At 40.6% G+C, this 13,114-nt stretch overlaps 1 protein-coding gene across 8 annotated transcripts in view; it reads left to right on the top strand.

Moving 5' to 3' along the window:
* Positions 1-13,114, top strand: part of CNOT6 (CCR4-NOT transcription complex subunit 6) — a 58,866-nt gene that overhangs the window by 19,144 nt on the left and 26,608 nt on the right. For 3 of the 8 annotated variants that reach the window (XM_053292730.1, XM_053292727.1, XM_053292729.1), the window contains exons 3-5: positions 4,142-4,250; positions 4,777-4,890; positions 11,088-11,274. In XM_053292730.1, the coding sequence (XP_053148705.1) occupies positions 4,220-4,250; positions 4,777-4,890; positions 11,088-11,274 (332 nt within the window). In that variant the 5' untranslated portion in view covers positions 4,142-4,219. Of the gene's footprint in view, positions 1-4,141; positions 4,251-4,776; positions 4,891-6,466; positions 6,599-11,087; positions 11,275-13,114 lie in introns of those variants that run through there. The other 5 variants (XM_053292732.1, XM_053292731.1, XM_053292733.1 and 2 more) reach the window with 3 other exon arrangements.

The following is a 13,114-nucleotide window of genomic DNA, read 5'->3' as shown; positions in this document are numbered from 1 at the left end:
GTAAAGAGACCTGCCCTTGGGTTAAGGAAGTACTGTTTTTGTTCCTTGTAATAAGACATAGTTAAGTTTCGTACTAACACATTTTATAACTCATTCTTCATTTAAAGCACTGTGATTTAGGACAGATTCGTATTATCTTTAAATGTCAGTGGAACATTGCTGAGTAAAATCTGAATCAAAATCTAGATTTTGCTACATACCAAATTACCTTTCTAACTGGCACAAATGTGCATGCTTAAGACTCATTGATGCAGTGGATTACAGCCTGTCACTCTGCTGTAGTTTAAATCCATCTGAATGGCCTACGTTGTCCCTAATGTGAAACAAAAAAGATCCCTCCTCATTTCAGGGGTTGTAAAGACCAGCTGGGGATCTGACCGAGTCTCTAATTCAAAGGGTTTACATCAGGCCTGCTCATCTTAGGCCCCCCAGCTGTTTTTGGACTAAAACTCCCAAAAAACCAAGCCACAATGGCCAATAGCCAGGGTTTATGGGAATTGTAGGCCAATATCTACAGGAGGGCCGAAGTTGAGCAGCCATGGTTTAGATCATTGGTCTTCAATTAGAGGTACATGCCCCACCTGAAGGTGGGTCACATGGAGGTATCACCACCACTACTCTCACTCATTTTCGTTGATGCTTTCAGATTTTTTTAAAACATGCAATAGCTAGCACAGGGTTTCTGTATCTTTCAACAGATGTATAACAGAGGGAATGTTGGCAAAACAGCATCTGCCAATATTCTCTTTTGTACAATGATTGAAAGTTGTCTGACCTCCTTCGCATCTCATCACCCTAGAGATAGTAACAGGCCAGATTAGATATGACAGTTGCTGACCCCTGTTAGTTAGGTGGTTGCCAATCCCCTATACACTGTGTTTGGGGAGGGGGATTTAAAATGCAACACAGTGGGTAGAAGAGGAGAGCCGAAATCTTCCCTACCCTGATTCTTCCTCCAATATGATTATGTGACCAGAAGTAATATCTACCAAGAAGGAAATTGCTGGGATGAAGCAGTTCTGTGAGAAAATAATGAGCAGGGGGGAAGATTCAGCCTTGCACCCAGAACGAACACACACTCTCCCTCCCTCCATAGGGATTTGACATGACCCAGGTTGGGTTGTGCTGCTATTGTGGCAAGTTGCACTCAACGGCACAAGTGTCTTTGGCATAAAACTAGGTGGGTTTCATGTTGCAAGTTGAGGTTTACATTTGATTCTACATCTGGAAAAAACTGATGACTCCTAACTTAGAGAATAAACTCTGACTTTTGCAATGACTTGTTAAATTAAGCTAAAGCAAGTAACACATCATGAAGTATACTAGAGAATAGAGTTTGCATTCCACAGACTTACAAACATGGTCCTGACTGCTACTGAAATTCTTTCCTCTCCCGGTCTACAATCAATCCAAGAATATAAAAAAGCAATAACAGTTTTGCAGGCCAAAATTCAATCTCGTGTATGTTAGGTGGCTTTGTGTTGAAATGTTGGCCTTAGTTTCAAGGTAAACTTCAAGTCCTGGCCAATGGGTTCCAAAATGTCGTGTTCGCAGACTTCTCTAGGAATTGTGGCATTTTGGATTACATGTACCAAGATTCTAGGCAGCGTGGAAGTACCTTAGTTTTGATACTCCCATGAGTGGGCAAGTCAAACCAAGTGACTTTCTGACAGCTTTATTTTAAAGGATATGCCAAGTATTGTGGAAGCAAGACTGGTGATCTGTATGACTAAGAAGTTGCCTCTAGTAAAGGTCAATGCTCTTCATCTAGTATATTGTTAAAGTTATTGTTCTAGTTGCCAGGCATCCAGCTAGGACTTGATAAGGTTTATATTCGATGCCTAATAGGGATGTGCACGAAAATCTTCGGCACCGACGGGGGTAGCACTTTAAGGGCGGGGGAGGGTGTACTCACCCCTCTCGCCGCATTTCCCCTGCTGGCACGCTGTTGTTTTTAAGCCCCTTGGGGCAGCAGCGTTCCTCCCTGCCACCCCGTTGGCCGGAAGTCGCGAGCGTGCGTGCGCCCGTCGTGCGTGTGCGCGCATGCCCTTCTGCCGTGTGCGCGCGCACGCACGCTCGCGACTTCCGGCCAACGGGGTGGCAGGGAGGAATGCTGCTGCCCCAAGGGGCTTAAAAACAACAGCGTGCCGGCAGGGGAAATGCGGCGGGAGGGGTGAGTACACCCTCCCCCGCCCTTTTAGTGCTACCCCCATCAGCGTTTCGGCGCCAAAACCGCCCCCAGCGCCGAAACGTTTCAGAGGCCTTCATAATGGCCTCCAAAACGTTTCAGGCACAAACCTAATGCCTAATATATTTCCTTTAGTATAGGTATGGGGCTGGTTTTTGATGCAGCCTGAATGGAAAGTTAAAATCTGAGATTAGCAATACTTGCATGTTGAACTAAATTAAGGGAAAAGACAGTTTGAATTCATTAGCTGACTAAAAACTATAGAAATTAACTAGCAGACATTTTACATCTGTATTGTTGTCTATCCATTTCCCTCTACAGTCTAATTCTGAAGTGTTTGTAGATTAGCATTCCCAGTGATGGTGTAATCATGTTATAAAGGAAACCATCTTACATTCAGAGGAATTTTTTGAGGAAACCTGTCTTTGAGCAACTGCTCTTATGTATATATTGCAGAGACTTATTACTGCATCTCGATAAGAAAAATATCCAACTGTGCAGGTTTTAATGAAATTTCTCCAGTTCAGGTTTCCAGTAGAAACTATTTTTTTAAACATCCAAACCAATTTTGTTAGCATAATGTGTTATTAATTACAAGGAACAATTAGTGATCAACATCATTCCCATTTTTAATATATTGGTGCACAAAACTTATATATAAAATAGATCTTCAAAATAAAGAAGATTGTTGCATGAGAAGTTGTCAGACCAGTTTTCATTATGTAGTAAACAAGCTCAAAGGCAAACCAGCTTCTTCACTCAAAGGGTCAGACTATAAGAACACAAGAAGAGCCTTACTGGATCAGGCCCAAGACCTGTCTAGTCCAGCATTCTGTTCCCTACAGTGGCCCATCAGATGCCTCTGGGAAGCCCATAATGGGAAGGTGAAAACATGCCCCCTCTCCTGCTGTTGCTCCTCTGCAACTAATGTTCGAGACATGCTGCCTCCAAGCCTGGAGATAATCTATAGCCATCAAAGATAGTAGCCATTGATAGATTTGTCCTTCATGAATCTGTCTAAGCCCCTTTTAAAGGCATCTGAGCTGGTGACCATCCTCATAGCCTATGGCACATAATTCCATAGATTAATTATGCATTGTCTGAAAAAGTACTTCCTTTTTTCAGTCCTACGTTTCCTGGAGATTAATTTTAACGGAAAGGCTCCTGATTCTTGAGAATGAGGGAGAAAAACTTCTCTGTACCCACTTTTTCCACACCATGATTAATTTTATAAACTTCTATCATGTCTCCCCTTAGCCATCTTTTTTTCTAACTAAAAAGCCCCAAATAATGTAGCCTTACCAGGGCAGGGCGTAGGAGTCAAAATCGACTTGTTGGCACACTTTACCTTTACCTCGTAAGGAAGGCGTTCTAGATCCCTGCTCATTTTGGTTATCCTCTTCTGCATCTCTTCCAGTTCTACAATGTCCCTTTTGCAATACAGTTACCTGAACTGTACACAGTATTCCAAATGTGGCTACACCATAGGTTTGTATAATGACTGGGCAGGATAGTGGAGGAGAAAAGATAGTGGCCACCCGTGGCCAAAAGCCTGGGCTTGAAACCATCTACCAACTTCACAGATTTTGCAGTATTACAAATTGTTTTTAATTGCAGGAAGTAGTGTTTCCTTTTTTCCTTGTCCAGCTATCCATGTTCTAATCTTGGTGTTAAGGTCAGCAGAACTTTCGTCAATATGATGTGGTCTCCAACTAAGCCTCTACGAGTAGGTGAGAAAAGATGATGGGCTCTAGTCATGGCTTGGAAAGGAGACTTTCTAGGAACATCTCCATATTTACTAGCTTGAATTGCACCATGGAGAAGGCACAGGGTATACATATAATGAGTTAACCTATAGCTGATAGCTGCAAGTGCTATGTTTCTGCACAAAGGTAGGGAAAGACTTTAAACCTGTCAGAATTCTTTTAAAGAATTTCCATCTTCCATTTTAAGGACAAGAAGAAAACCTTTGCCTGTGGGTGGGATGAGAGTCTCATTTGTCGGAAACCCTAGTGTTTTTGGAATTGACTGATGAAATGCAAACTAGTGGCTGATTTAAGAGGTCAGAATTGCTAAGTTGTCAAACCACACAACATTTTTAAAAAACTTTGTTCATGTACTGGGTACTCTTAATTAGCATATATTTAGTACCAGTAGTCTGTTGAGCACTTTGCAGAAAATAGAAATTTTCTGTATGTAATCTTGCTTGTCATGGATGTTTGGGGTTACTCATATTAAAGTTATGTTCATTGCTATGTTTGAAGCACCCTTAGCTTAAGTGGCTTTCAGTTTCCCAGGGTATTAAATCTTGCTAAAAGTTTGGTTCTTGTGAAACTTATGTACAAGTGTTTACTTGCAAGAGGGTTTTGTAGAGACTGAAACAAGTCAATTGACGTAATCAGCAGCACTGAAACAAGATAGCTACTTGAGTTGCTTGGCAATGATAGTGATCATAGCTTTGACTGAAAACCAGCATGTCACAGTACTTCCAGCCTAAAATGGGTGCTTCTCTAAGAGTTTTGGCTTTATAATAATTTTTAAAAGTGGTTTTGTTTTGTTTGGACATCATGTTCCATTATTTTTGACAGGAATGCCCAAAGAAAAGTACGATCCACCTGATCCACGGAGGATGTACACAATTATGTCCTCAGAGGAAGCAGCCAATGGGAAGAAATCACACTGGGCAGAGTTGGAAATAAGTGGTAAGAGAAGAAATATTGGGTATACAGGAGTAGGATGGACACGAATTGTTGCTATAAAAACAAAAGAAAACCCTTAAATTAGATATCAGTTTTAAACATTGTTGTTCTTAATATAGCATGTTGGAATGTGTAGAATTCAAAATTAATAATAAAAGATTTAGTATTGAATCTTGTAATACTGAACTCATTGGCTGAAAAGCTAATAGTGCAGAAGTGAAGCATACAAACTGCTTCTGCAGCATTTAGTAATATAGAGTTGTACTGCGCGCACAGGGGAAAAACAGCTTGAGGACTGTACAGCCCTCAGGAACCTCCTTCTGGGTTTCAGTGAGCACTGCTGAGGCAGAAGGGATCAGCGAGAATCACTCCCCTTGCGCACACACAGCATGACTCTGTATCATTAAACCATGTGGAAGTGGTTTGCACACTGTACTTCTGCATTCCCAGAATGTCGGCCATTATATCTTATCAAACACATTGAGTTAAAGCCTGCTCTTCTGTGTAAAATAATGTAACAGAAATCTGCCCCTTGAGATCAAGCATTATAAACATGACACAATATTGTTTTATAAAACTGGGGGCAAGATCCAGTCCACTGTGCACACCACCATGTGTAGAGAATTCCCATAGTCTAGGTAGAGCCTTGGGTTTCCTCCCTTTTCCCAACCAACATTCGGGCGACACCAGCTAGAGTGAATGGAATGTCAATGTGTGCCTCCAGTGTACCAACCCAGCCATCCCTCTTACTCAGTATAAGTTAATTGTGTACTGGAGCATGAGTAAATAAGGCACTTAGCAGATACTTCCCTCACCTCATGGAGAAACACTGTTATGCCCAGTAACTTCTAGCCCTTATGTCTGAAAAGTTATGGGTATTTAATCTTTATGTTAAGTGCTCTTACCTAGTGTCCTGGCAAGTACATATGCAGAGAGCACACAAAAATCCTTCATTTCATCACTGTTCCCTTGTCTCCAAGCATATACAAATTCTCTAGTGCAAACGACATGTGGCCTACATAACCAGGGATTTGGATTATGCTCCTAGGGTAGTATAAAAGCTCTATTGAGTTGCAAACCAATATCGTTTAATTGTTGTATCAAATTGTATGTACACTTGTTAAGGAAGGTTTGGAAAACTGAGTTAAGTTGGCCTTTTAAAAAAAGTGTTTTACTTTTCTAAATCTTAAGAGGCAAATGTTGTTAAAAGAGCAACAATTTCACATTTCAGTTTAAAAAAAATTTAAAAAATTCAGTTGTATGTTATCCAGATCCAGTAACTTGTAATTTTTAACTTGTCAATGGCCATTTCAGAAGTCCATGGCTTACTCATGGGTCTACATCTTATCCTTGTTTAGAACAAACTGGGATTTGCTGCAGTATTCAAATTCAGCAAATGCTGGTGTGTTCTAACGACATTTCTCATCAACTTGCATGTGTTTTGCCAGAGTTTGTGCTCCTTTTTGTTCTCTTAACTTGGGAAAACTTAAACATTTTTTAAAAGCTTTTTGCATTTTAAAGTTTCTTTAACTCAGCCTGCTAGCCGGTTGGTGGGGACTAGACCTAGGGCCTATTCGATTGTGGCCTCTCGACTTTGGAACACCCTCTCCGAAGAGCTTCACCATACTCCCTCCCTCAGTGTTTTAAAAAATCCCAATTTAAAACACATTTTTAAAGAGGCTTTTAAATATTTATCTGCTGCAGCTATCTGGTAGGTTCTTTAGTTTTTATAGTCCTTATTTTTTAGTTTTTATTAATTTTTAATTTGAAACTTTAAAAACTGTAATTTTAAATGTAGTTTTAGTCTGGTCTTTTAACTTGTTTAACTTTATTATTTTTTTAATTTTACATTGTAACTATTTTATTAGTGTTGTGAGCTATCCCAAGCAGTAGTGTACTGAAAGGGCGAGGTAGAAATATTTCAAATAAATAAATAGCCATGTTGGCATCCTCTTGGATCAGGTTGTATTTTTCCTAATACATGATATACATTCTACCTAAGCATCTGTTGTTGCTTTTGTAACCTGTGTGTGTCTCTGTGATATTTAACCTCCTGATTTCCTTTCAGTGTCTTTTAATGAGTCTTGTTTCCCTTTTTGAAATTAATATGTGACCATGTAGGACTTCCTGTACATCTTTCCATTTGTGTAATATGTTTGATTTGAGAGTGCCATTTGTCGCTCTTCCCAATTGGTTTGACAGTGCTCACACCAGCTCCTAGCCTCTTCTTGGGGTTAAGTCTGATGAGGACTGACCTGTTGGTCACTGACCACGAGTGGGGTTGTGGTGGACAACTTATTACAGTGTTGACTCAGTGTGCAGCATCTGTGAAAAAGACAAATTCCATTCTCAGGATATTAGGAAAGGGGATTGAAAAGAAAACTGCTAATATTATAATGCCCACAGATCTATGGTGCAGCCACATTTGAAGTACCATGTATACTCCTGTTCACTGTATCTCAAAAAGGACATTATAGAACTGGAAAAGGTGCAGAAGAAGGCAACCAAGATGATCAGGGCCTGGAGCACCTTCCTTATGAGCCGTGTGTGTGTTGAAACAATTTAAAAAAGAGAGTTAGAAAAAAAGATGACTGAGGGGAGACATAGTGAGGTTTATAAAAATTATACATGGTATGGGGGAAAAGATTTTTCTCCCTTTCTCACAATAATAGAACCAGAGCTAATTTCATGAAACTGATTTCCAGGAAATTTAGGACTAACAAAAGGAAATACTTTCACATAGCACATAAATTAATCAATGGAATTCTCTGTCACAGGATGTGATTATGGCCACCAGTTTGGATGGCTAAAGGGACTTAGACAAATTCATGGAGAACAGGTCTATCAGTGGCTACTAGTCTTGATGGCTATAGACTACCTCAAGGCTCAGAAGCAGGATGCCTCTGCATACCAGTTGCAGGGCAGCAACAGCAGGAGAGAGGGTGTGCCCTCAGCTCTTGTCTGTGGGCTTCCCAGAGGCATCTGGTGGGCCACTGTGGGAAACAAGATGTTGGACTAGATGAGTCTTGGACCTGATTCAGCAAGGCTGTTGTTATGATCACCTCCTATCTTTTCCTTGACTTAGCTGTTGTACAGCACAATCATCTGTCAAATCCAATCAATCAAATCTTTATTTTGGTCAACGAGCAGCGCAAAGTTAAAACAAATATAAAAGAGAAACTGATCAAACTTCTACTTCAACTAGTAAAAACCAAATAAACTAAGAAAATCCTTCTAAATATAAATCAACTAAAAATACACAGCTTAAACTAACAATGAGACAGCAGCATTTCATGCTTGTAAAATTATTACATACATATCAAAGCTTAAACAATTGCCTTCCTAACTCCTGAGGCGGTTAAACATTTAAAAGGCTCTGGAAGATTTAATTGTTAGTTTTACTGCTAATATGCATATGGTCCCAGAACTTGCGTGCCCACATACAATTATCTGCTCTATACCTGCAAAACTACTCTGACCTTAAGACCGTCACCTACTTTCCCGTTGTCAGACACTTACGCAAATGGAGGGCTACAACACAAAATTTGGCCACCTGTCTGGTGGTGATGGAATTACTTCCTTCGAGAAGCCTGCCTATCTCCGGAGAGGGGTGAAAACCTGGCCATTTAGCCATCAGAGTGTGAATGAGATCCCGTCTCAGGTCTCTATAAAACAAGCATTCAAGCAACACATGAGAGACTGTTTCCACTTGTCCTTCCCCACACAGGCAGAGCCTCTCCCTGTAGGGAATCCTCTATATCTGCCCTCTTAAAGGGCTGAAGGCAGGACGTTACATCTTACCAGAGTGGAGACTCTTCTAAGGGAGGGCACCTCCAAGATAGTAAGGTAGGGTGCTGGAACCAGTCTATATCTAAATGACTCCTGGCTCTAAAAATCAGGTGCCCTCACTAAATCCATTTGTCTCTATGTCTTCAGTTCTCTGTTTGATGAGCTTCCTAGCTGTCTCCAGACTTTGCGTAAGCAAAGCAGACTGATCAAGGCCCAAAACGGTCAGCTTTCGGTTCAAAGCACACTTCCAGGCCAACTGGTAAGAATCCTCTAATATCAAGCGGCTCAACAGTGCAGTTTGCCAACACCTAGCCTCCACTCTAATGAGACCCGCCTCCAATCTGAGCCTCGCGTTGGAGGTTTTTGGAATATTGCTCTCAAAAATTTGGACTGCACCACTTCTAGGGGGGAACAGATCTGGATAAGGTCCTAATTGGGCATCATACAATAAGTGCACCAGTGGTTTCACTAGAAAAAGTTCTAAAGCCGCTGGAATGAGGTGCCCACCCCTTCTGTCAAATCCAGAAATTTTAAATCTCTGTTGTAAATTGCAACAATCTGTCAATGTGAGGGTAGATGAAATTGCCAGTTATCTTAACACTTTTGTCTTTGGCTGTCCTGCTGTTGTCTTCCCCTGTGGTACCAAGACTGCAGTCCCATGCACACTTACCTACTGACTGCTAAGGAAACATGGATAGGTTCAGACCAGTGTTCCTTCTAAGGCATGCACATGTGCATGTGCTCTCACGGGGTTTTTAAATGTCTGCTCAGTTTAATTTTAGATCCCATTCAGGTTTAATCAGGAAGGTCCCCTTCTGAATGTACATGTGTGCACACTGACTTGATACTGCCACCCAGAACACAACTCCTTTCACACACAGATGAAAAAAATTAGAGTGAACACTGGTTCAGACTGCACACCACTTTGGGGACTGGTATTTTCAGCCACCATGGTTCTGTAGAAAATTTTATTCCTCTTACATTTTCTAGTTTCAGTTAGACTCTGTGCTGTATTTTACATTCTTAGCAACACCACCCCAATATGCCCTTTCCTGCCCTGTCTTTACATGTGACCCATTGATTATCACTATTCCACCAGGTTTCTGACTTCCCCACTATAACTGTGCTCTTTTAGTACCAAGAGTACAAGTTCCCCCCTCTCCATTTGATGACTTCTGTCATTAGCATATAAATAGCTGAATAGTGCATTTCTTTGCAAATGTCTTTTTATATGCATTTTCTTCTACAACTCCTTGGCCTCTTTAAATGGCTGTCACTTCTTCTGTATGATCACTTCCAAGTTCTATCCCTTTTTTGGCATCAAATAAGTCATACCATCTCCCTGATGATCTGTTCCAAACTGGATTTCCCCCAGCTCCTGCTGGCTTTTTCTCCAAATAAAATAAAATTGAAAGTTATTCTGTAACCCTTTTGATAAGTACCAAATAATTACCAGCAATCTTGAGGCTCTGATATGGGACATATAGGGAGCTGGTCTTGTGATAGCAAGCATGAATTGTCCCCTTTGCTAAGCAGGATCCAGCCTGGTTTGTATTTGAATGGGAGACTACATGTGAACTCTGTAAGATATTCCTCTTAGGTGATAGGGCCACTTTGGGAAGAGTATTTGCATGCTTGTATGCAGAAGGTTCCAAGTTCCCTCATTGGCATCTCCAAGACAGGGCTAAGAGAGAAACCTTGGAGAAGCCCCTGCCAGTCTGAGCTAGATAGACCAATGGTCTGACTTGGTGTATGGTAGCTTCCTATGTAACTATGTACTGGCATAAGTATTATGCTTTGAAAACAGGGCTATTACTAGAATATGTTGTGGGTACCAGAGGACAAGCTGGAAAACTCTCAGGCTCCATTCACCCAAATATGCTGGTACTATTAAGTTTGAAAAATTTGTGCAGTTTAGTGAAGGGCTTGTGCCTAAAAAGGTTCAGTATTTGCTTCTTTAAAAAATAAATAAATGAAGATGACATCTACGAACTTAAAATCTTTTTCTAGTTTTCTTGGGAGATGAGACTGTTAAATCTTTAAAGTATATTTTACAAGAAGATGGATACTCTCTGTTATGTTAATATGTTGCTAACCAAGTTAATATCTGCTTAATAATTAGTAACTGCTTGGTTTCTGCATTCTTCTGGGGAAGCATTTGATTATGCTTCCAAAGCAACTCCTTCAGTTCCCATAGTAGTCCCCAAAACAAAAGAATTGAAATGTCAAGATGTTAAAGTTTTTTAAGATGCTTATATAATGCGAAATGAATTAGCCTTTAGAAAATTGAAATGAAAGGTATGGAGCACAGAGAGGGAACAAGTTTGTTGTAGAAATTCTTTGCTTGTATTGCAGATGTAAAGCACAAATAAAAAACTATATAACAAGTCTATGTTGCTCTTGTCTTCCAGGGAAAGTAAGAAGCCTAAGTTCATCGTTGTGGTCATTAACCCACTTGACAGCTTTGCATCTCAGTGACAACTCCTTATCCCGTATTCCTTCAGACATTTCCAAGCTTCACAATCTGGTATATTTGGACCTGTCCTCAAATAAAATCCGCAGTTTACCAGCAGAGCTCGGAAACATGGTGTCACTCAGGTAATCAACTTGAATATTCTGTCCATAAGTCCAGTGTGAACTCACTTAAGATTACTACATAACGTTGTGTGACTTATCAGAAAGCTTGACAATTGCCACTAATTTGGAATTGAGCTCTTTTGTTGATTTCTTTCCAATTTGCATTGTAATATTGCTAATCTCCAGCATTAAAAAAAATTCTATGTTGCCCATACTCTGTACTCTTTGGATTGTGATCTTTTAATTGCACAGGAGAGGCCTCCCCTCTCTCACCACCCTTCCCCTACCTTTGTTGTTGTGTCAAGGGCTGCAATTCACTGGAAGCCATTTCTGAAGCTGCCTTGAGTTGCTGGGATGTCTTACCCAGCTCTTTGGGGATAACCCTTTCAAAGATGGACTCAAAATTCACATTTTAAACTGAGCTTATTCCTCTGTCAGGAATGAGTCCTTTACAGTTGGGTTTATGCCTGGCTGGCTGGTGCTGTTCCAAGTTTCTCACAAGCATGTTCTAAAACATTTCATTGCCTTTCTTAGTAGCGGACAACTTTCAGGGTTTTTTTTAAATGCTGTTTAGTAGGAGTTTGAAATTTACTAAATATCAAATTTATCATGTACTTATGTCCCTTCATGAAATTAAAGGTAGATATTCTTGGTGACACCTTGGTTGTTCTTTGAAGTAATTTAATCACTACAAAACTAATAGTTCTTCTAACTGCTGCTTCATTGGTAATACAGATAGCAAGGATGAACAATAATTTCTAAACCAGTGTAAAAGCAACATCTGTTTCCAGTGGAATACACACAACAGTCATTTTCATGTTGGTAATAATGGAGACGACTAGTGATATTTCACAACTTTTAATACTTTTCTATAGTTTGTCCTTCATTGTGATGCTTTCTTCAAAGTTGCTACAAGCAGCTTTCTGGAGTAGATTCTCATGAAATGTTTTAGTTTTCTTTTCTTTTTCTTTTTTACAAAGGTCTAGTGTGCATCCTCCTGTTGCTGAAGGATTAAAAAGGCACCAATGTATTGTTTGTTTTGCTGCAAGCATGTCTAGTGGGCCTGTCACCTTTCTTTCGCTGTTTAAAATGACAAATTAGGAAAATAGAGTGTGTGTGTGCGCGCTGTAAGGAATTATGTGCCAAGGGACGAACTGTATTTCCCTGGCCTGTTCCTCCCTCTTGTCTCGTATCTCTGTGTCTACTTACCTCCACTGCTGTCCCTGTCTTCTGCTGCTTTTTGTTTGCTCCTCCCTCTGCTACCACCTTCATCTTTTGAGAAAAGCACAGATGATCACATCAGGGTTGGAATTTGGACTTGGAGGAAGCATGCTCTAGATAGAACATATTTCTACAGAGACCAGACTATACCATATCCCAGATATTAGTTTAGGTCTAAAGAATGGTTGGAGATGCTCAGCTGATCTAGGCCCCTGATTGAGTCACCAAGAGGAAGGGCAAGGGAACTGCAAAAATGTGTGCCCTAGCACAGGGAGGGCTAGGACCAGCCTGTCAGGCATATTTCCTGGCAGCATAAGGGGAGAACATATGTGCACAACCCTTGTCCCACTGGAACAAGTGTGGGTCATTTCGATTCCCTGCAACTTTTGGCAAAGAGAGTGTCTGTACAGCTGGTAAAGATGGTGGTCCTAGGCTATGACCTTTGCCACTGATGATTGCTTGTGTTCCTGATTTTGTTTGGAGAGAGATGCCATTATAGCAGGTGCCAGTAGAAGAAGCATTGTTAAATGCTGTGCTGCTAGTTTGTCCTTATCGGTAGGGAGCAAGCAGCCTTCACTCCTGCCCTTGATCACAAATGATACCAATGTTTTTTTGTGTTGTTTTTTTTAAGACAAACAAT

The sequence above is a fragment of the Hemicordylus capensis genome, chromosome 2 (genome assembly GCF_027244095.1).
Source record: "Hemicordylus capensis ecotype Gifberg chromosome 2, rHemCap1.1.pri, whole genome shotgun sequence".
Classification (NCBI taxonomy): Eukaryota; Metazoa; Chordata; class Lepidosauria; order Squamata; family Cordylidae; genus Hemicordylus; species Hemicordylus capensis.
Note: the sequence above shows the minus strand (reverse complement) of the source record. Positions and strands in the feature narration are given on the sequence as shown.